This window comes from Acartia tonsa, chromosome 10, assembly GCF_053477335.1.
Source record: "Acartia tonsa isolate MP-2025a chromosome 10, ASM5347733v1, whole genome shotgun sequence".
NCBI lineage: Eukaryota > Metazoa > Arthropoda > Copepoda > Calanoida > Acartiidae > Acartia > Acartia tonsa.
The window spans coordinates 39,685,719-39,708,003 of record NC_137269.1 but is presented as its reverse complement, the minus strand read 5'-3'; the positions used below and the strand labels follow the sequence as shown (position 1 = coordinate 39,708,003).

The window sequence follows — 22,285 nt, the reverse complement described above, 5'->3', positions numbered from 1 at the left end:
TCAACAGTTTTATTTTAAATTTTAAAGTATATAAGATTGAAAAAAAATATTGTTTCAGTGGGGGGTCTTGAACCACCCTCCTTGACATCTGAAACCTGACGCCTTAACTAAAAGAGCTATTTCAGCATGAGACAACTGTATGTGTTCAACAGTTTTCTTTTAAATGTTAAAGTATATAAGATTGAAAAAAAATATTGTTTCAGTGGTGGGTCTTGAACCACCCTCCTTGACATCTGAAACCTGACGCCTTAACCAAACAAGCTATTTCAGCATAAAACATATTTATACGTTTTACAATCTTTTTTAAAATGTTAAAGTATATAAGATTGAAAAAAATATTAGTTCAGTGGTGGGTCTTGAATCACCCTCCTTGACATCTGAAACCTTACGCCTTAACCAAACAAACTATTTCAGCATAAACATTTTTACATGTTCAACAGTTTTATTTTGAATGCCGAAGTATATAAGATAGAAAATAATATTGTTTCAGTGGTGGGTCTTGAACCACCCTCCTTGACATCTGAAACCTGATTCCTTAACTAAAAGAGCTATTCAGTATACAACATATTTATGTGTTTTACAGTCTTATTTTAAATGTTAAAGTATATAAGATTGAAAAAAATATTAGTTCAGTGGTGGGTCTTGAATCACCCTCCTTGACATCTGAAACCTTACGCCTTAACCAAACAAGCTATTTCAGCATAAACATTTTATATTTTCAACAGTTTTATTTTGAATGCCAAAGTATATAAGATAGAAAATAATATTGTTTCAGTGGTGGGTCTTGAACAACCCTCCTTGACATCTGAAACCTGACGCCTTAACCAAAAGAGCCACTTAAGCATAAGACATATATATATGTTTTACAGTCTAATTTTAAATGCCAAAATATACAAGATTGAAAATAATATTTCCCCTTGCCCTCACCTTTCTTTTCCTTCTCTGCATTAACACAGCACTCTTTTTTATAAAAACCTACCTCTGTTTATGTTACAACATGTTGTGATGAACACAACATGTTTTCAAAAAACATATTTGATGTTGTCTTTTTCAAAAAAAAAATCTAAGGAGATGAAATAAGTGTATGAATTAAAATTTTAATTTGTAAAGGTTATTAGATAAATTTAAAGATTCTAAGAAAGTTAAACTAATTTAGGCAAGTATTTTCCAAGAAAATTATCTTATCTTAAAATTTTTTTCTGTATTTTCTTAACCTATATGGTGACAACAAAATTGTTCTATAAGATCATAATAGGTGACTAGCCAATAGCGAGATAGTTATATCGAGCCAACTCTAGTTCAAACATATAGAACTCTTTGTATGAATTTCATCTAAAACTTTGTTTTTAAAAGCGAAGCTTTTCTATAATTAGGGTCGGTCCGTCCGTAAGTCCGTCACAAACGGATAGCTTTTTCCCGTTAATTTAGGCCTGTTAGAATTGTCCTATCGATTTCAAACTTTGCATGGTGATTCCTTTAGTAGTTAGGTACAATTTAAAAAGCGTAGCAACTCTATAGTTGTTACAAGAATGTCCGTATGTCCATTCATCTGATTGATCTGATTTTTGGTATGTTGATTCCTGGGACAACAAAGTATAATGTTATAAGCAAAGCAACTCTATAATCAAGTCCTAAAAATGTAAGTATGTCCATAAACATTATTCTGTATCAAGCAGTTTTTCAACAATTCTACTTACAATTTTGCTTCGACTCTTATACAAATATATTCTGATTATTCAGTTCTGACTGACACTATACAAGTGTTAATGTCCGTTTGTCCTACCGTTTCAGTGCTTCGCTTTTATGGATGTTGTCATCCTTGTTTATTATTCAAACATATAGAACTCTTTGTATGATTTTCATCAAAAAAACTTTGTTTTTTTTTATGTTATTTATGGACATAATTTTCAGACATACTTCCTAAAAATTATTTTTGTCTTGACATGTTCACGATGAAATTGAATTATCCTTCCCTCTATACCTCCTCTAAGATCTAAAATGTTATTGTTTCATATTTGGGAGAGGAAAGGGCTGTAGATTAATTTAAACGTCATTGTTCTTGCACATCTATAGAGGTGGTAAATATTTTCTATTTTCTAACTTCACACAAAATATTTATTTATCTCCATTAATTTTCAATTTATTTTCTATTTAGTAAGAATCATTTGCAATGAAAAATTACAGATTCATTTATAAATAGATATCATCTATATATTTTAGTGCAACTACTTCATTATTAAAATTTAAAGGGGATGATTTTTAAAATTTTAGTGAGGCAAATTGATTTTAGTGAGGCAAAAGTTTTTTTAAGAATTCACCTCAGGTGTTTTTTAGAAGCTGTATGTTTAACTTTCAAAATTTAGTCTTTAGACTTAGATTGATTAAATTGTTTTAAATAAAAGCATATTATTGCTCCTATTCGCATTATTGCCTTTATTAAAAGCGAAGCTTTTCTATAGTTATTAGAAGCGAAGTTTTTCTATGATTAGGGTCGGTCCGTCCGTCCGTCTGTAACGGATAGCTTTTTTCGTTAATTTAGGCATGTTAGAATTATCCTATCGATTTCAAACTTTGCATAATTATTCATGTAGTAGTTAGTTATGATTTAGAAAGCGTAGCAACTCTATAATAGGTTTTAGAATGTTGATTTTTAATTTTTTAACTAATTTTTATTTGATATAATAGTCCGATTGATCTGCTTTTTGGAATACCGATTCCTAGGACAACAAAGTACAATGTTATAAGCGATTTATCTCTATAATCAAGTCCTAAAAATGTAAATATGTCCTTAAACATTATCCAATATTTAACCAGTTCTTCAACAAATTCACTTACAATTCTTTTCGACTATATAATTTATATTCTCATTATTCAGTTCTTACACTCTACAAGTGTTAATGTTCGTTCGTCCTACCGTTTCAGAGCTTCGCTTTTATGGATGTTGTCATCCTTGTTCACCTAAAAATCCAGATGAAAATCTAATGCCTTTTATTGAATGAAAATAGAAATAGCGAACAATTTATACAGGATCATTCCATTTACAAATGAAGCCCTTCTCCCCTTATTTATATATTTTTTTAATTAAAATAATTGTCATTTGCTTAAGGCTTTACTAGCCTGCGCCCCTAGCATTTAGGGACTCTATATTCTAAGGGATATGGAATAGCAAAAAAATAACCTAAAACCATCCCAGGACATTTAAGAAGATTCGCTGTATAGGAAAACCATAATATCGGTTCAGCGGTTTGCTAGATTCTTCCCTATAGATAAAAAAGCTTACTATTTTATATAATAGGCTTTATTGAAGTTTTAGGATAGCCTCCCAGAGTAAAAGATTCCTACAAGTTCTTGGGGTATATTTTCAAAGAAGAAAAAAACTAGGGGGGGAGGGCTATATGTTGCCTAATTGACCATTAAATGGGTCCAACCATATATTCAATTCTTTAGATTCAAATGTTAATTTTACAAAGCCTTATTCTTTGGCTTTGATATTCAAAAAAATTTTTTTAAATTCAATCTAAAAATATTCATGAGCTGCTAGGGATATTGTCATAAAGAAAAAAATTTAGCTTGAGACATTTTATTAATTTACGATGTACGCGCTTTATGTCGTCTCTAGGGCATTTAGTGAGTGGTCATGGCTTACATACGATGATATGCCGTTTAAACATTCTTTTACAGCTGATTTTTATGTTGTCATTATGGCTTACAATCCAATAAAATACAACCATTATGACATAGACCAATGTAGGAGTAGAGTATAGAGTAGCTTCACTATCAAATTGTAAACAAATTACAGGATGTTTTTTTGTACTTAAATGCAATCCTTTTAAAGACTTATCTTTTATTTACCATGAATTGCTTAAAAGTAGAGAATGCCAATTCTTTGAGATATCTAAGAAAAATGTTTAAAATGACATACAAACTTTTTGTGAAGCTTTTAGAGTTGCTATGCCTGTTAAATTCTACCTAAAGTTTGAAATCATCAGAAATTATCATCAGAGCTATCCATTACTGAGGGACTGACAGACCAAATTCGCCTGTAAAAGCTTTTGTGTTGCTGTAGCTCCGCTACATAGGTACGTGCACAATTGTCCTTGTTTTTAATTCAAGTGCAATGGAGGTTGTTAATACATTGTACACAATGCGTTCGAAGGTGCTTTGACTTTTGTGTCAGAACCTAAATTGGGACATAGTGCATTTCATTACCCTAGGTTAGGTAACTTCATTTCACTTTTCAATAAAATCTAAAATGCAGCGGTTTTTGAGAAAATTAGATTTGAAAATTTTTAGTTCAATTTTCATCCGCTAGGAGTTACCGCACAAATCATGACAAGAAAAGCAAAGATTATTTATTTAAAATTTTGAACAAATTTGCTTTTATGAAGTTTTTCTAAAACCTCTCTATATATGATTTATTTGAGACTGAATTTCCGTGACCTTAGCAAAGCAATTAATAAAAATGGCCATGAATCAACACACTTCAGGAGTGCTTTTATAAAAGCAAACTTGTTCAAAATTTCAAATAAATAATCTTTGCTTTTCTTGTCATGATTATGCAGTAACTCCTAGGGGAAGAAAATTGAACTTGAAATTTTTAAATCTAATTTTCTCAAAAACGGCTGCATTTTAGATTTTATTGAAAAGTGAAATGAAGTTACCTAACCTAGGGTAATGAAATGCACTATGTCCCAATTTAGGTTCCGACACAAAAGTCAAAGCACCTTCGAACGCATTGTGTACAATGTATTAACAACCTCCATTGCACTTGAATTAAAAACAAGGACAATTTCGAATTAATAAGCGATTTCACGATTTCTCTTTTTGAACATCCGAAATCGTCAACAAAATATAAAATAGATTTTTTATCGTTCTTAAAAGATGTTATTATCCTTGTTTTTTTTATAAAAATTGTTTACTCTTTGATAGAATAATGTTTTTGCTTTGTTTGCTATCTAACATCTTAAATTTATATAAAAGTATATAAAGTAATTCATTAAATTTTATTAGCACAGCTACTCTACATTTAGAACTTTTTGTTGATATAAAATTTTTTTTTGAATATTTAAAAACATATTTTCATAAAATTAAATGAATCAAGCAACAAAAATATTTGATGATATGTTTACAAACTGAATCACTTTATAATTAATGTCACAAAAGTGTTTAAATGAACGAATGAGATATAGGGTTTATTAAACTTTGAGGACCAGTATAATTTACAATCCAATGTCCCATCCTTCCCTGGTTTCACGTGAAAAACAAAATAGAAAGTATTTACTAAAGATAAAGTAAAAAAATATGTTATAAAATTTTGGGTTGATTAAAAACAAGGGAATTGGGCAATTTTGTTGATAAGTAGCGCAGCAACTTTCGGGCTACAATAACCTCCTTCCACTACCTTTACCTCATCCTCTCTCCTCCTACTGTATGAAAGAACTAACCAATAGTTGAGTTCCAGGTTAGCAAGCTGAATTGACGACAGTTTTTCCCCTTTTATAATATCCACGTATATTCTACATCCATTCTAATGAGTTAGAATTTTTTTGACTATCCAGTTAAGGACAAACCCAAAATATAGAGCAACTACTAGAAGAAAGTTTATTATTTAGTTTTTTAAATTATTTATTTAGCACTTTCAACAAAAAATTAAGTTTTTCTATTATACATTCATTAAAAGCAAATAGGACCAAGATTATTTTTTATATTTTTGTTCTTTTTCATCCCTATACAAATTTACGGCTAGGTCGCTAATACTTTTTATGTACAATCGGCTGCCTAATTTTTTCTTGATTTTTGGCAAGCCGCTGGATTCAATTAAGTAACCAGTTACACGACAGCGTCTTACTAAAAAAATCAGCTGCTAACAAGTAGAACTAAAAATTGACGTCTGTAAAGCATTGGAAATTTTTCTTGTTCCTGTAAAAATTTGCAGATATGATTATTTTCTGCATTTATTATTACTTCTAAAATGAAACTTTATCTGATTATATGCATATTTATTTAAATAGCGGCTACGCCCCTTGAGGCCTCTAAAAGCACCTAGGATCGGGTTGGGGGTAGAAGGGAGTCGACCAACCCTCCATTTTCAATTTTAGTTCTAAAAAGAAAAAATATGATCTTTAAAATTAATCTATAAAAAAGTTAATCTTCTTAAAAAATATTTAAGTTTCTTCTACTCAATGTTTACCAACTATCAACTATGTTTTATCTTTTTTTGTCCTATCTCCGTATTGGCAACAAATGTTGCACTTGACAAGGTCAAAATCAAAAGTTTATATAAAAAACAAGGATGTTACTTTTTTATAGAAGATGATATAAAGCATCAACAAAATAATAAATATTCCTTAACCGGTAAAACCATCATACATGATAAGTTTCCAAAGTACATAACACGTTATTGTGGCTACCCCTTCAAAATTATAGAAGAAACACCAGAATTATAAGGTTGCTTCGCTAACCAAACTTTGAAGAATGGCTTTATTATTGAGAGTTTAGAATAGTTTCCTACATAGATACAATGGAACAAGTGTGGAGATGTCTTTGTGTGTTTGTGTGTTTAAAGTTAGGTAAATAAATAGGATTTTGTATTTAAGGGGATTTCTAGATAACTCAATGTATTTGTACACCAAAATGAATTTATTTTGTGTACTATAATATGAAAGTGCTTCATAAAGTTCATGATCTTGTGACTAGTAATTTCTCAATTTGATAATTAATCACGCGCGCCTGACATTGCAGTAATAAGTAATATGTAAAAAAATTATTTGAAGATAGACACACATCCTATCTCTCCTATACACTAATCTTATTTCATCTACCTAACTAAAGAGTGTACTTCACCAATCTTTAGAATTCACTTTTACAATAGTTGTCTAAAATAGTTCATCTTAATATAGAAAGTGCACCCAAGGGCAACTTCAATAGTTGTCTAAAAAAGTTCATTGTTTTATGAAAAGTGCACCTAAGGGCAACTCTAATAGTTGTATACAATATTTCATCTTAAAATAGAAAGTGCACCCAAGGGCAACTTCAATAGTTGTCTAAAAAAGTTCATTGTAGTATGAAAAGTGCGCCAAAGGGCAACTCGAATAGTTGTCTAAAATATTTCATCTTAATATAGAAAGTGCACCTAAGGGCAACTTCAATAGTTGTCTAAAAAAGTTGATTGTAGTATGAAAAGTGCACCTAAGGGCAACTCAAATAGTTGTATAAAATATTTCATCTTTCTTCAGAAAGTGCACCAAAGGGTAACTCTAATAGTTTTATAAAAAAAAAGTTCATCTTACTATGTAGAAAGAGCACCCAAGTGTTTTTAATAGTTGCATGAAAAAAGTTTTTCTTACTATATAAAGTTAACCCAAGAGGAATCTATAGTTCAACGACTTGGTAGATTATAATCTGAATTAGGGAATGTTTTATTAGTCCTGGGCACGTTCAAGGCCATTTTTGAAATAGAACCCCTATACTTTCTTAACGATCTATTTATATATTTGGTAAAATTAAGCAAAACATATATTAAAAACAAAGATGGCAATATCCATAAAAGCGAGACTCTGAAACTATTGGACAAATGGTCATTAACACTTGTAGAGTGATAAAACTAACCGATCCTAATTTTGAAAAAGCTTCGCTATGGAAAAAAAAAATATATAAAGTGGATAAAATAGTTTTTTAAGAACTATAACCTTTGACAAAAAATAGAAAATGTCGCTTATGGAGTAGCTTTGTAATGAATGTGTGTTTCTAGTCTGTTTGTGGGGAACCAGCGGACCATGAGGCTGTTGATAATCTCAGGTATCAATTTTTTTGGAGGGTGGGGAGGTGTCGAGGATCAGATAATTTGAGAAATGATCACATGAAAACCTCTAGGTATTTTCTATCGAACATACGAAAGAAACACAGATCTCCATTTTATTTTAGTTATCTTAAATAGTATTTTAAGCCCTTACAGTGATAAGATACCTCTAACTAACATTTTAAAGTATTTTAAACTTTAAAGCTAATCATTATATTATCATTCTTAAAAGTCGTACGACAATATTATCCATGTTAAAGTATGAAAAAAGGCCAAATTCTATACATATTTCTTATAATAGCCCAAGAGTAAAAATTTTCTTTATATCTTATTTATGTAAGGAATCCCTAAACTATTAGCCTCGACACTTTTATAGAATTTGGTCTAGTGTAAATTAATGAAAATAAAACGAGCAAATTAATTTTTTAGTTTTTATGATTTTAAAGGTTATGTGATTTTAAAGATTTCGTGATTTCCTTATTTTATCAAGTATGATGTTTATTTTATGGCACTGCTCTATATAATTTTTTTCCCGATATCCCTTCATCATTTTTGAGCTTTGCTACTAATGGATGTTGTCATCCTTGTTCTTTATCTATATCGGCTTTAGTTATGAAGTTCAGAAAGTATTAACAATACAAAAAGAAATAACTTTATAATTTTGTATAATTTGCAAAAAAAATGAAAAGATTTTTTCCGCGAATGTGAATTCACTTCCGCAAGGTATTTCAAGTTCCCAAAAAAGACTCAATAGCAAATGATATTTTTTTGAGAGCAGTAACAGTATTTTTGCTTATCATTGAGGATGTATACCAATATATCGTCTATTAGTTTAACCCTTAAGATCCCAGGTTTATGTTGATTTGATAATATGATAGAAATGCGGTAATGAAGCACAACTGTTTCTACGTGATCTTTTCTTATACAAAATGAACAATAAACAAAAGAAAAGAAATAATTTTGATAGAAAAAAAAAGTGCAAACGTAATACCTTTCTAATCTTACCAGCACAATTTACATAAATCATTGTCCTTTGTGTCTTTTATTATTATTGTCTCAACCATGACACTTTGGTTGAGTGTGACTTCCGAATTAGCGGGAAGTTCTAGAGATCTTGTTGACGTACACACAAACCCCCAATACCAGGAACCATCAAGTTTCAACAGCAGGTTTGATTATAGATTTATTGAGGCAACTATTTCAAAGTCCTGAAATTACAAAATCAATTAATACAAAATTCCAGTTTTTATAACCACGTAATCTTAATTGCTTTTTTAAATCATTTTTTTTCTACGGTTAAGAATCTTTGGAAACTTTGGCTTTAAAGGAAAATTATTTGGTTTAATAAATCATTGTTAAATGCAAAAATAAAAGCACATAAAAAATTACTAAAACATAATAATTAATCATAATAAAGTTTCATGTTTAGCTGGCTAAAGCCTTTTAAACTAAATATAATCGTCCTATACACCATTCCATTTAAATAAAATTAACAAATTCTACCTGAAGTTCTTATGGTTTCAAGCCCCTGGTATACTAGGGTCGTTCACGCACTATGAGACCAATGATAGGCCCAACTTTGTTCTCCGAAATCTTCACACACTCACATATCATTCAAAAGTAACGAACGTGGACGCATCAAAATATAAACAATCCATGCCGCGTCTCTTTAGAAAAGGAAAGTCAAACAAGACGACATTTGCGCTTAATTTGGGATAATGAATAAGGAATTAATTTCGATCTTGATAAACACAAAGCTTCCTCGAAAAGAGGTTAAGACAATTATTTTATATTATTGTCTTTTTCGGTTGGAAAAATCAAAGATTTTAATGTTTTTGAGTCATTGTGTTTGTGTTATATATTTTGATTTTAGATGTTGCCTACTCCTTCATTCGTTACTTTTAAATTTTAATTATACTTTTGTTAGAAAAATTATACAACTGTTTATATTATTATTTGGATCTTACACCAGATTTTCATGTTCTCTAATGAAGTGAAACTTTCAGCTGGCTTGACCAATTAATGAGTTCCATGTTAGCGAGCTAAATTAACGACAACTTTTCCCTGTCAAAATATCCACGTACATTCTACATCCATTTTCTTGTACAGTGTACATTTTCCAAAGATTATTTTAAGTCGATTCCGATATTTGAATCTAAAAATTAAATATTTACTTGTTTAGTAGATTGTAATTTTTTTCTAACGAAATATTCATGAAGTGAAAGAAAGAGTACATTTCATACTGAAAAGGACAAACAATAACAAGCATGCCCATAAATAGCACAGAATATACATACATTTAATATCGAAAAAAGAAGAGAATACTAAATTATAGCAGTAATAGATAGAATTATACAAACCTTGTAAACTTTCAAAATTAATTTTATATTAATTATCTAATTAATGGCCTGACAACAGATCTATTGTATAGATGTATATACAGATAACTACCTGCCCCCCTTTTCTACAGAACTTTTTCGTCTGCTAGCCAATTGTTTTCTGCAACTTGGCTATTTTGATATTCCCGACACTATTGGTCGATTTTCAAAGATCCCATTGAAAGTCGGCACTAGGTCCTTGGGATGGGAACCTACAGCTATTTAACCCCTTCCCCCTCTAGTGTTTTATTGGTTTGTTTAAACTTTTCTACCAATAACTTGAATATATAAAAGTGGTGGTTTTTATTATTGGTTGCATATCAATTTATTTGCCATTGTCTTATTATCCCCTAAAGATCCCAGAATTATAGAGAAGCAGTGCTACTAAAAAGCATCACAACAAATATTAAATGAGCTTAAACTCAGGAATATAGGAATGTGTATTTTTCAAATTTTCCTTAGTTTATCTCAATAATTTAGTCTAAAGTAGAAAAGCTTATTTATAAAATATCCTGAAGACAAAATTGAATTGTTGAATTGAATCATTTATCCAAGGATGTCCAAGCTTTTTTTTGGCGGGAGGGAGTTGAGTTTAACAAGGTTTGGGGAAGGGGGAAATCCAATGTAATTTAAAAATTTTATGGGGCCTAATTCACCCAAAAAATTTGGGGGGGTACCCCTTAACCCCCTACCCCCCCCCCCCTCCCCCTCTACATTAGTAATTAAATTTAAGATGCACCTATTTCTTAAAAGGAAGAATATTGGATCTGTTGCTAAACAATTATGCCTTTAACTTTTCAGATATTAAGCACTTAATTTTGATTTGCCTAATAAGTTGGAAGTTAATTGTTCTTCCCTTAAGATATTTAATATAACCATTACAATGTCTTAAGATAATGGATTTATTATCACTAGGATCTTCCACTTAACCTTGTATCGGACTAAAACAAAAATAAAACCCACCCCTCTAATAAATGACAGAGGAAATAGCAAATTAAACTGACCACAATTTTATCCCTTTCATAATATTCTACATCCATTCTGAAGATCCTTCTCTTAAACTGTTATTTAGCCTCATACCCTTTCACTACAGTTGTGCCGCTGAAAATGCAAAAAAGATAAATCATATTTGTTAAAAATGTACAGAGTAGACAAATATTACACACACATAAATATACTCTCAGCTTTTATTTAATGGCACAGATGAAAGCAAAATATAGTAAACATAGAAATTAAACCATTTTTAAAAGCGAAGCTTTTCTATAATTAGGGTCGGTCCGTCCGTACGTCCGTCCATCCGTAATAGATAGCTTTTTTCGCTAATTTAGGCATGTTAGAAATGTCCTATTGATTTCAAACTTTGCATGGTGAATCCTGTAGTAGTTAGGTACGATTTAGAAAGCGTAGCAACTCTATAATCATTACTAGAATGTCCGTACGTCTATTTTAAACATGTTGATTTTTTTACTTTTTTAACAACAAATTTTTATGTAATCTAATAATCCGATTGATCTGATTTTTGGTATACTGATTCCTGGGACAACAAAGTACAATATTATAAACGAAGCAACTCTATAATCAAGTCCTAAAAATGTAAGTATGTCCATAGACATTATTCTGTAACAAGCAGTTTTTCAACAATTTTACTTACAATTTTGCTTCGACATTTATACATTTATATTCTGATTATTCAGTTCTGACACTATAAAAGTGTTAGTGTCCGTTTGTCCTACCGTTTCAGTGCTTCGCTTTTATGGATGTTGTCATACTTGTTTGTTGACAAAGTGAGCGGATGTTTGTCAGTCATTAGTGTATTTTGATAGTTCTTAAAGATCTCGATAGCCACTGAACCTATATGCATCTTTGGCAAAGAAGATCCCGGGCAGGTTTTTACTATATTTTTTTTTTTTGGGGGGGGGGGAGTACCTTCACCCTCCAAATATAATAAAACAAATATAAAGATCGATAACAACTCCGAAAAATTTTTTTTTCAAAAATTATAATGAAATGGAAGGCCTTATCTCCTTTAAACCCCTTTTGTATTAAAATTTTGAAATAGAATTTACAATTTGACAACTATTTCTCAAATAAATTAAGTTTGGATTGAATTTCAACGTATTTTGGTAAACCATTGAAAATTAGTGAATACATAGTAGTAACCCTGCTCTTACATATGTCCGTCCGTCTGTTTGGCAGAATCCAATGCGTTGAATTAATGAAACCTACTTATTTATAGACGACTTTTTAAAGATAATACAAATGGCTTAGGATTAACTGAGCTATTTACTTTTATTTTGTAATCAATATTGATGTAGGATTGATATTGCTGCGCTACTTATAAACATAATTATATTGTATATAGCGAGAAATTCAATTTATATAATCCCTCTGTACTTAGATATTTTCCAAAATATGTTGTTTTAAGACCATACACAAATATGTTATTTTATTCGATTATAGTTCATTTGCTCATAAGTTGAAAAAAATATTTTTTTTTATCAAGCACTAACAATTTTTAGTGATTAAAAAAATATGCAACCTTTTGATGTTTTTGGATTGAGTCCTTTGGGAAACTTTATTATTAACTTTGTTGTAAATTGGTTGGGAATTCTTGGAAAATCTATTATGTATATTACTTAGATTTTGGGCCCCTGGAGTCTTGGAAACCTAATTCGCCCTGTTGTGTGTTCTATGAAACTATATTATGAATATTGTTTTGGTTTTGGGCATTGGAGTCATTGGGATCTTCTTTACCCTGTTGAATGTTCAGGAAACTCTAATATTTATATTGTTTAGATTTTGGGCACTAGGAGTCGTGGGGACCTTGTTTGCTCTGTTGGGAGTTCTAGGAAACTCTATCAGCCTGGTTATTTTGTGCTCTAGGTAAGGTTTCAAATTATTTTGAAAGTAACAGGTTGTCTGTCTGTGTGTTTGTAAGTAAACTTCTAAGGCGATATGGTTCTATTTTACAGTGAATCTTTTTATAGGTCCGGGGAAGGCTTGTAACTATTTGAAGGAGAGTATAGTCAGTTTAAAATAAACGTTAAAAAAAATCCAGCGATTCTTCAAAACTGGATTCACTTTTCAAATTTAGTTAAAAATGTAGTTAAACCAAAGAGGTGACACAGTGATATACCTTTGTTGTAATTTTGCTGCGCTATAAAAAAGATATAAACTATGAAAATATACGAACATGTTTTACATTGTATAAATGCAAAGTACATAAATATTAAATCCATGTAGTCAGAATATTTTCATGGCGTTTATTTAACCTTAAATCCTAGGATTGTGTCAGGAATAAGGTATAACCAACAAGCAAAATAAATCTAAAATAATATTTGGGGGGCAAATGGAGAGGTCGTCAATTTTACGATTTGTTGCCCCCCAACGACAGCTGAAAAACACGTATAGGTTTCGTGATTTTCTTCCGAATTAATTTCGTTATTGGTATAAGCTGGGATTGTGTACTTTAGCTCTAGAACAAAAATACATTGATAGATTGGGTTTGCTTCTATTAATAAGAAGTTAAATATGTCTGAAATTGATCTTTCCCAATAACAGAGATATGGAATTAAATTCAGTCACTTTGTACATTTTTTTAAAAGCGAAGCTTTTCTATAATTAGGGTCGGTCCGTACGTCCGTCCGAGATAGACAGCTTTTATTCGTTAATTTAGGCATGTTAGAATTGTTCTATCGATTTCAAACTTTGCATGATGATTCCTGTAGTAGTTAGGTACGATTTAGAAAGAGTAGCAACTCTATGATCATTACCAGAATGTACGTATGTCCATTTTAAACATATCATTTTTTTTACTTTTTTAACAACAAATTTTCATGTGATCTAATCATCCGATTGATCTGATTTTTTGTATATTAATTCCTGGGACAACAAAGTATAATATTATAAGCGAAGCAACTCTATAATCAAGTCCTAAAATATAAGTATGTCCATAAACATTATCCTATATCAAGCAGTTTTTCAACAAATTTACTTACAATTTTGGTTCGACTCTTATACATTTCTATTTTGATTATTCAGTACTGACACTATACAAATGTTAATGACCGTTTGTCCTACCGTTTCAGTGCTTCGCTTTTATGGATGTTGTCATCCTTGTTTTTATTAAAATTTGTTTATTATACAGTATGATTATTATATTTCCTTTCAATTCTTTTTTTTTCTTTCAGAATATCTTTACTGACAATCTTTTACTTTTTCATTAATTTTGCTATTTAGACCCAGGGGCGTCCAAGCTTTTTCATTTGGGGGGGGGGGGTAATCTTTATATCATAGAGGGAAGCTTTTTTATTTGGGGGTGGGGGAATTTGAAAATCCAAATTCAATTGGGGGGTGGGGGGCAATCACCCCATTACCCCCCCCCTTGGACGTCTATGTTTAGACCTTTTACTTAATAAAAGTTATTATCTTTTTGTATATGAAATAGATAATAGATTAGCAAAAATATTTATTTATTTATATAATGTGTATTAAAATCTTAGAATTTCATTCCCTTCCCTTGTCTCAAGTTATAGCATAAAAATGCTAAAAAGCATTTAATTGAAAAGCGCAGCTCACGGCCATCGGAAAGGGATTTGTATGGGGAAATTTTAATATAACAAACAAATAAAAAATAATTTTAAATAAAACTTAAGAACATGCACATATTTTTATAAAATCTTGTATGTTGTTGATGTAAATGAATAAATGACACTATAGAAAAGTTTTGTCAATATTCTTGATACTTACTTCAAAATTTAGTCATTGATAAATTCTAAATGTAGCACAAAACACTATCCTAATAATGGCTAAATAATCTTGGAAATTTAGAGATAGTCACTGTACCAAAAGATAATCCTCCCCCCTAAAAAATTAAATCTCTTCGCAAACATTAGGTAAAACTTGTGTTTTATAGTAAAAAATGAAATGATTTAAATACACACAATTATAACTACATTAAGATCTATTTGAATAAATCCCCGAATGACTTTCCCAATTCATAGACATGCTTTTCTAAATTAACCTTACTTTACAATTTTAAGGATAGTTTAAATAGGAAAATTAAAATTTTACTCAAATAATCATTTTTAGTTTTACTTAATTAAAAGCACGGTCGATTCCTAAAAAAAACAGTTGACTTTCAAAGAAATCTTCACACTACAATTACTAGCTAGCCATGAGTGGTGTTAAGAGTTATTTGTCGCATCATATTATAGACAGGTTTCCGCGTTTATTAAAATGAAACATTATAAGATTTTAACTGGTATTTATTTTAATATTTTTATCTTATTATTTGTAAGAAATTGTCTGTAATACGATGCTATACATGCTTTTTCAGTATTTCATAACTGAAACTAATCCAGCGGATATTAACCGGTTCAAAGCCATACTGGAAAAAAGCTTCCAATGACCATTCCCATATAAACAACCCCTTAAATAGTGGATGTAAATATTCATTCCCATATAAACGACCCCTTGAGTAGTGGATGTAAATATTCATTTATTTCCCGGGTATGATCATTTATATCCCGGGTATCATTTTTAGAAGATTTTTTTTTTTTTTGGAAAATTTTAGAATTTTTATTAATTACTAAAAGAAAGAAAAATTATACCAGGGAAATAAATGAAATTTAAAAACCAAAATTAAACCATATTTTACTAGCATAAAAATGAGTTTTTGTTTAAATGAGAATGATATTCCTGTCCAGTTTTTTGTTTAGGAATGAGTTATTTAAGCAAACAAAATTTAGCATAAATGGATATTTAAATCCCAAGGTATTAAATGATCGAGCGTTAGCTCATCATTTAATACCGAGGGATTTAAATATCCATTTATGCTAAATTTTGTTTGCTTAAATAACATTCTATTGCCACAAAAAGGTAGTGTTAGCAAATAATTTCTTGAATAAAATCATAAAACGTTTTTTTCATTTAATTTTCATTTTTTTCACTGTTGTGTTTTTATTTGACATTAAAAATAAAAATCATAAAAAATCTTCCAAATCAAAGAGAAAAAATCTTTGAATTATTGGTCAATTTAAGTTCAAAGATTTTTTTATTGTAAAAAGTTAATTTTTAAAAAATATTTTAGAAAAAAAATGGTACTTGCTTACATGTGGTAGACTGGAGCACCGAAAACCCCCCCCCCCGCTTAGTTTTGACAAAAATCAAAAATAAGGGGGGGGGTAGTTTTTTAATGTCTGGAAAATGGCAAGGAGGAAAAGTGCAGGGAAAGGCAAAGACTTTTTGTTCAAAACCCCCCCCTTAATTTTGAAGAAAATCAAAAATAAGGGGGGGGTAGTTTTTTCACTGTACATTACGCCAGAAAGTTGAGTGAGGTAAATCAAGTAAATCTAGTATACCAGAAGGGAAACCTTATTACAGGGATATTCATGTTTTGGGGCATAATTTCCTTATTTATTTATTTATTTTCCCAGTAAAAGGTTTTAATTTTGTGCGCACAAAATTAAAACCTTTTACTGGGAAAATAAATAAATAAATAAGGAAATTATGCCCCAAAACATGAATATCCCTGTAATAAGGTTTCCCCTCTGGTATACTGGATTTACTTGATTTACCTCACTCAACTTTCTGGCGTGTTGTACAGTGAAAAAACTACCCCCCCCTTATTTTTGATTTTCATCAAAATTAAGGGGGGGGTTAAAAACTACCCCCCCCCTTATTTTTGATTTTTGTCAAAACTAAGCGGGGGGTTAAAAAACTACCCCCCCCTTATTTTTGATTTTTGTCAAAACTAAGCGGGGGGGGGGGTTTTCGGTGCTCCGGTCTTCACATGTAAGCAAGCACCAAAAAAATCTTCTAACAAAAAAATTATCATAATCCAAGATGGCGTCAATACATGTAAAATAATATTTTCAAAACAAAAAGTTAAAACTTGAATATCTTTTTTCACAGATTGAATTTCAAAAATCGGTCTGACAGTTTTTCCAAAGTCAGTATGATCTATCGAATGAAAAAGGTTTGAAACTGATAGAACATTTCTTTATACTAAAACATATTTTTTCTCACGTTTTTTCCCACACTTCCAAAAAATGAAATTCAATGAAAATTAAATGGTTCTCACGTTAAAAAAATTTTCTCACGGGTCCAAAAAATGAATTTAAATGAAAATCATATGTACCATTTAAATCAAAATAAATGGTTCCCATATTCAAAAAATTTTCCCACGCTTGACATTCTTGAAAAATGCTAAATAAATGGACATTTAAACAAACCAAAGATCACGTTTTTTGCAATGGAATGAATATTTCTTACTCGAGGGAATAAATGATGGACCGATAGGTCATCATTTATTCATTCCTAAACAAAAAACTGGACAGGAATACTCCATTTATTTCCCCGGAATAATCATTTATATCCCTGGTATCATTTTTAGAAGATTTTAAATTTTTTTGGAAGATTTTAGAATTTTTATTAATTACTAAAAGAAAGAAAAATGATACCAGAGAAATAAATGAAATTTAAAAACCAAAATTAAACCACATTTTAGCATAAAAATGAGTTTTTTGGAACCCGGTATTAGTGTCGGACTGATTATGATGTAACAAAAAAAATTAGCCAATGAGAGGACATTATTGACAAATGGTAAAATTCATAGTAGCCTCTCATTGGCTAATTTTTTTTTGTTACGTCATAATCAGTCCGACACTAATACCGGGTTCAGTTTTTTGTTTAAATGAGAATGATATTCCTATCCAGTTTTTTGTTTAGGAATGAATATTTTTTCCCCGAGGGAATAAATGATGACACAATAAAAACTGTCCCGAATTTGTATTAATTTTGAGGAACACGACTCCAGTTATGTCATATTTTTCTTTCCCGAAAAAGGGAAGGGGGAAAGAAGAAAAGGGAACAGGGGAAGAAAAAAGAGATGGGAGAAAAGGGGGTTTTCCCCATCTCTTTTGAAGAGATTGTCTTCCCCTCTTCCCTTTTTCAGGAAAGAAAAATATGACGTCACTGGAGTCGTGTTCCTCAAAATTAATACAAATTCGGGACAGTTTTTATTGTGTCATAAATGATGGACCAATAGGTCATCATTTATTCACGAGGAATACCCCATTTATCATAACAGAGTAATTAGGGGAAAATATGATTCAGCGAGTAAAACATAACAAGTATGATAAGAAGTTAAGTTCATACTTAAAGCTAATTTGTGGTGTATTAAACGCGGCTGCCGAGCCCTCAACTTAATTGTCATTTCTTAATTTCAATGAACTTTGTCACCTTGTTATGTAATAAAGGTAAAATATTCTCAGGGGAAAATTCATTTTAAATTAAATTTGTCTGGGTTCTTTATCAAGTATTCGTAGTAAAAAGTACGTTTTATAAACTGTGTTAAATAATATCTAATCTCTATCATAGAATAACAAGGATGACAACAGCCATAAGTAGCAAAGTACAAAAATTCATAAATAGGAATACAGACTAAGAGGGCATATTTTTCTTTTTTTTCTTTTTCTTTTGTAGCGTGGCAGACAGACAAAATAAATCATATAGTAGCTACTAGAATTACTAAAACTATGATTTCATTAATATAGTGAACCGAATATGTACACAAGTGAAAATAGTCTCTTAAATTAAAGTGGATATTAATAATTACATGACTATTCCTCTATTTTGCAAAAAAAAAAACTTGGCACGAGTTTTTTTTCTAGAAATGTTAGAAGTTTCTTCTTCCCTTATCACCCTTATCCATGTGTTTGTGAATGCCTCACTTTAATTATTCATTTTGGAAGATTAATATTTTGTCGCATAAACAAAAATTGGGTAGAAAAAGTGATAAGATATAATGATAGGATTAACAAGAACAATTTTTTAAAAAAACAACAAGTCAATAGATCTTCATTTTGAGATTAAAAAAATAAACTGTAATTCTGAAACTATTAAAATCATAAAATCAGTTTTTAAATGACAACTTGTAAAGTATTAGCAATTTTTTGAAGGTGAGGGGGCACACAGGGATGGGGGTAAACGCCCTTTTACTGCCCCCCAGCCACCCTCCTTTGAACGTACCTGGTTATAGAGTAGGTGCACTACTATAAAAACTGCTGATATCTTATTCTTTTTTTGTGGCAACATATACAACTTATACAAAATTTTACAGGCCACTGCGTCTTAGCCTAAAGGATATTGTTAAAGATTGTTAGATTAATAACCACCTCTTCAAAATTAAATATAAGAAAGACAAAAATAAGCATTTTAGTTTAGTTTGCATCTTGTAATGTATGTATCAATTATAAATGTTTTCAATTTTTTACCCAAAATAAGATTTAAAAGAAAAAAAATTTATTTTGACATTCTATGATATAAAGTAATAGGGTTTTTTGTCTGAAACATCCCTAACCAACCCCTAAAGGTTAGGTGCGAAGCAACAAGTGTTGTATAAAGTGATAATTTTTTGTTGAATACTTATGTACAAGTTAGGATTAACATAAAAAAAACTGAGGATTAGGTAAAAAGCTTAGGAAGACGAAAAGATATTTTTAGCATACTATATTTTCAAAGTAATATAATGAGTTTACTGTAAAATATTACCTTCCTTTATTTTAAAAACCTTTTCCTGACTGTCTTATTATTAAAACTTAAAATTATATTTAAACAGAGAGGTAGAGGACAATGATAGTTTAATAAATACACGATCCCTTTATTACCAGCTACAAAGGGCAGAATTTATCCTTAAAAATGTGAGAAAGATAATCTTATCTTTTATGGTTCTCCGAATCTCCATGTATCCCTATAAGAACTAGACAAGGAATGTTTAAATTCTTAAAATACATATCTAATTTTACATTTCTCCATGTAAAAATTAATGAACAAATTAAACATAGTTTTCCTCTTAACCAAAGGCGTACAGAGGTGGGGTGTTAGCGGGTTTTCCTCCCTTCTGGAAAAATTAAATGGGATATCCAATAACACATTTCTACACTATAGTCGAGCCAAGGGATCTTGGTAGCTAAAAATTGACACCCCCCTTAAATTTAAGAGGGGTGTAGATTTACAAATAAATATACGCCCACCCTGAAGCTAATTTTTAATTCAAAAAAAAACATTTCAACTAGAATCATATCGAAATAACATCGGCAACCACGAAAAAAAATCGTCATTTCATCTCTAATCTATAATGACAACAATGCTATAACAGTATATTGAACCCGGTATTAGTGTCTTAGAAATTATCTTAGTGACGTAACTAAAAACGAGGAATTAGAGGGGAGGTGGGAAAGGTAACCCCTAAAAAAAGGATGGATAATAGAGGTGATTGATAATTGATAATTGATAAAGAAAATGTAGGAAATAATTTATACTCTCTGTACTTTCTACCATAGATTAATTAATTTGTATTTTCTAGACAAGGATGACAACATCCATAAAAACGAAGCACAAAAATCAGAAGGTAGAACAAACGCACAATAGCTAGAGTGTCAGAACTTAATAAGCAGAATATTAATTTTGAAGTCTAAATGAAATTGCACATAAATTTGTTGCAAAATTGCGTAAATATAGCATACAGTAAAAGGACATACTTCCGTGCAAAATTTGAAATCAATAGTATAATTCTAATATGTCTAATAAATGTTGTCAAAAAAAGGTTGAAAAAAGTCCGCATATTTGATTAAATTTTTCTTAAAATCCGCATATTATGTTGATATAAACTATAATATATTATCACTAGCAGTAACATCACTAGAAGCTTTTAGGGTGGTAAGGGGGAAAGTTCATTCTTCCAATTTTCAATTTAAGTTTTAAAACAAAGAAGTAAAATTGCGGAGATGGTACTTTTTTTCTTGGTGTTATTTTTTTTGGAGAGTGGAGAGCCCTCTTCCTAAATAGTTATAAACTTCTCTATACCTATAATAAGCTTCACTGTAAAGAAGAACCCTTTAGGTTCAGCGGTTAACAAGATCCGTTGCTACAGTCAAAAAAAGCTTAGCTTACTAATTTATATAATAGGATATAATAAAGTAACAGGATGTCTGTTTGTCTGTCTCTTTGTTTGTTTGTTTGTCTTTTTCTTTTAAAATCTAGAAAAATAAATTGGTTTATTAAATTGGACTCTCTCCTCCTCAAGTGCCCCAAGAGGCCTCTAAGGCGTAGCCGCTAGTAATAGGATACAGTAACAAAATGCTAATCCTTATATCAAAGTAAAAGAATGTTTGTGTGTGTGTGTCTATTTATATGGAAGGATCTTCCTAACTAATATGCTTCTCCTTTGCAGGGACATAGGTCATAGGTCATGGGAAGGTTTATAACTATTTTAGGATAGGGTACCTGCACCCTCACGCGCTTAGAAAAAAAACCACCAACATTTTTTAAATTTTTTTCTTTTAAAACTAAATTGTCCTTTTAAGTATATCTGTCAGACAGACAGACAATAAATATATGGAGCAGATCTGTATAAATATAAGGTATCTTGACTAAAACTTACAGCTGGCTATCTAAAAAAGCAGTCGTGAAAATAACATTTCTCCAACAATAAGGTTTTTTAAGCATGACCGACAGTCAGACAGACAAAATAATGTATAGAGTAGATGCAGGGGGGGGGGGAAGGGGTGATTACTTGAGGGCACCCTCAAATTTTGGAAGTCGTTAAGTAGATGCACATACATCTTGGGTATAGTCCCTTTCATGACAATGCCTCTTAAGGGACGTTTCTTGGTATTTTCACAGTAGATTTTATCCTATTTCTAGCCACTGCGGGGGGGGGGCTCTATCCATGCGGGGCCATTTTCCTAACCCTGCAGGGCAATCACCTAACCTAACCTAAAATAATCCATCAAAAGCTACTGTAAAAAAAAATACATTAAAACACCTCTTAAAAGACCTTTTCACTTAAAATTTCAGTTGTCTTTCTTCAATAGCAGCCAAAAAACACACAAAGCATGTTTTAAATGGACGTACTGACTTTCTGTTAACAATGATAGAGTTGCTTTCTAAATTATACCTAACTGTCATAGGAATCATCATGAAGAGTTTGAAATTGATAGGATAATTCTAACATGTCTTGTTTAATAATCTAAAATCAATTAATAATTTTATCTAATTTCAATTTCAATTTATCTATGAAATAAATGTAAAGCTGTACAGGTTA

The 22,285-nt window shown here is 30.6% G+C and overlaps 1 protein-coding gene across 2 annotated transcripts in view; it reads left to right on the top strand.

Annotated features, from left to right (window-relative positions):
- The window catches only part of LOC145330618 (FMRFamide receptor-like), a 167,750-nt gene that overhangs the window by 6,356 nt on the left and 139,109 nt on the right, over positions 1-22,285 (top strand). For both annotated transcript variants that reach the window (XM_080175280.1, XM_080175279.1), the window contains exons 2-3: positions 7,751-7,797; positions 12,973-13,059. In XM_080175280.1, coding sequence (XP_080031406.1) covers positions 7,751-7,797; positions 12,973-13,059 — 134 coding nt within the window. The remainder of the gene's footprint in view (positions 1-7,750; positions 7,798-12,972; positions 13,060-22,285) is intronic.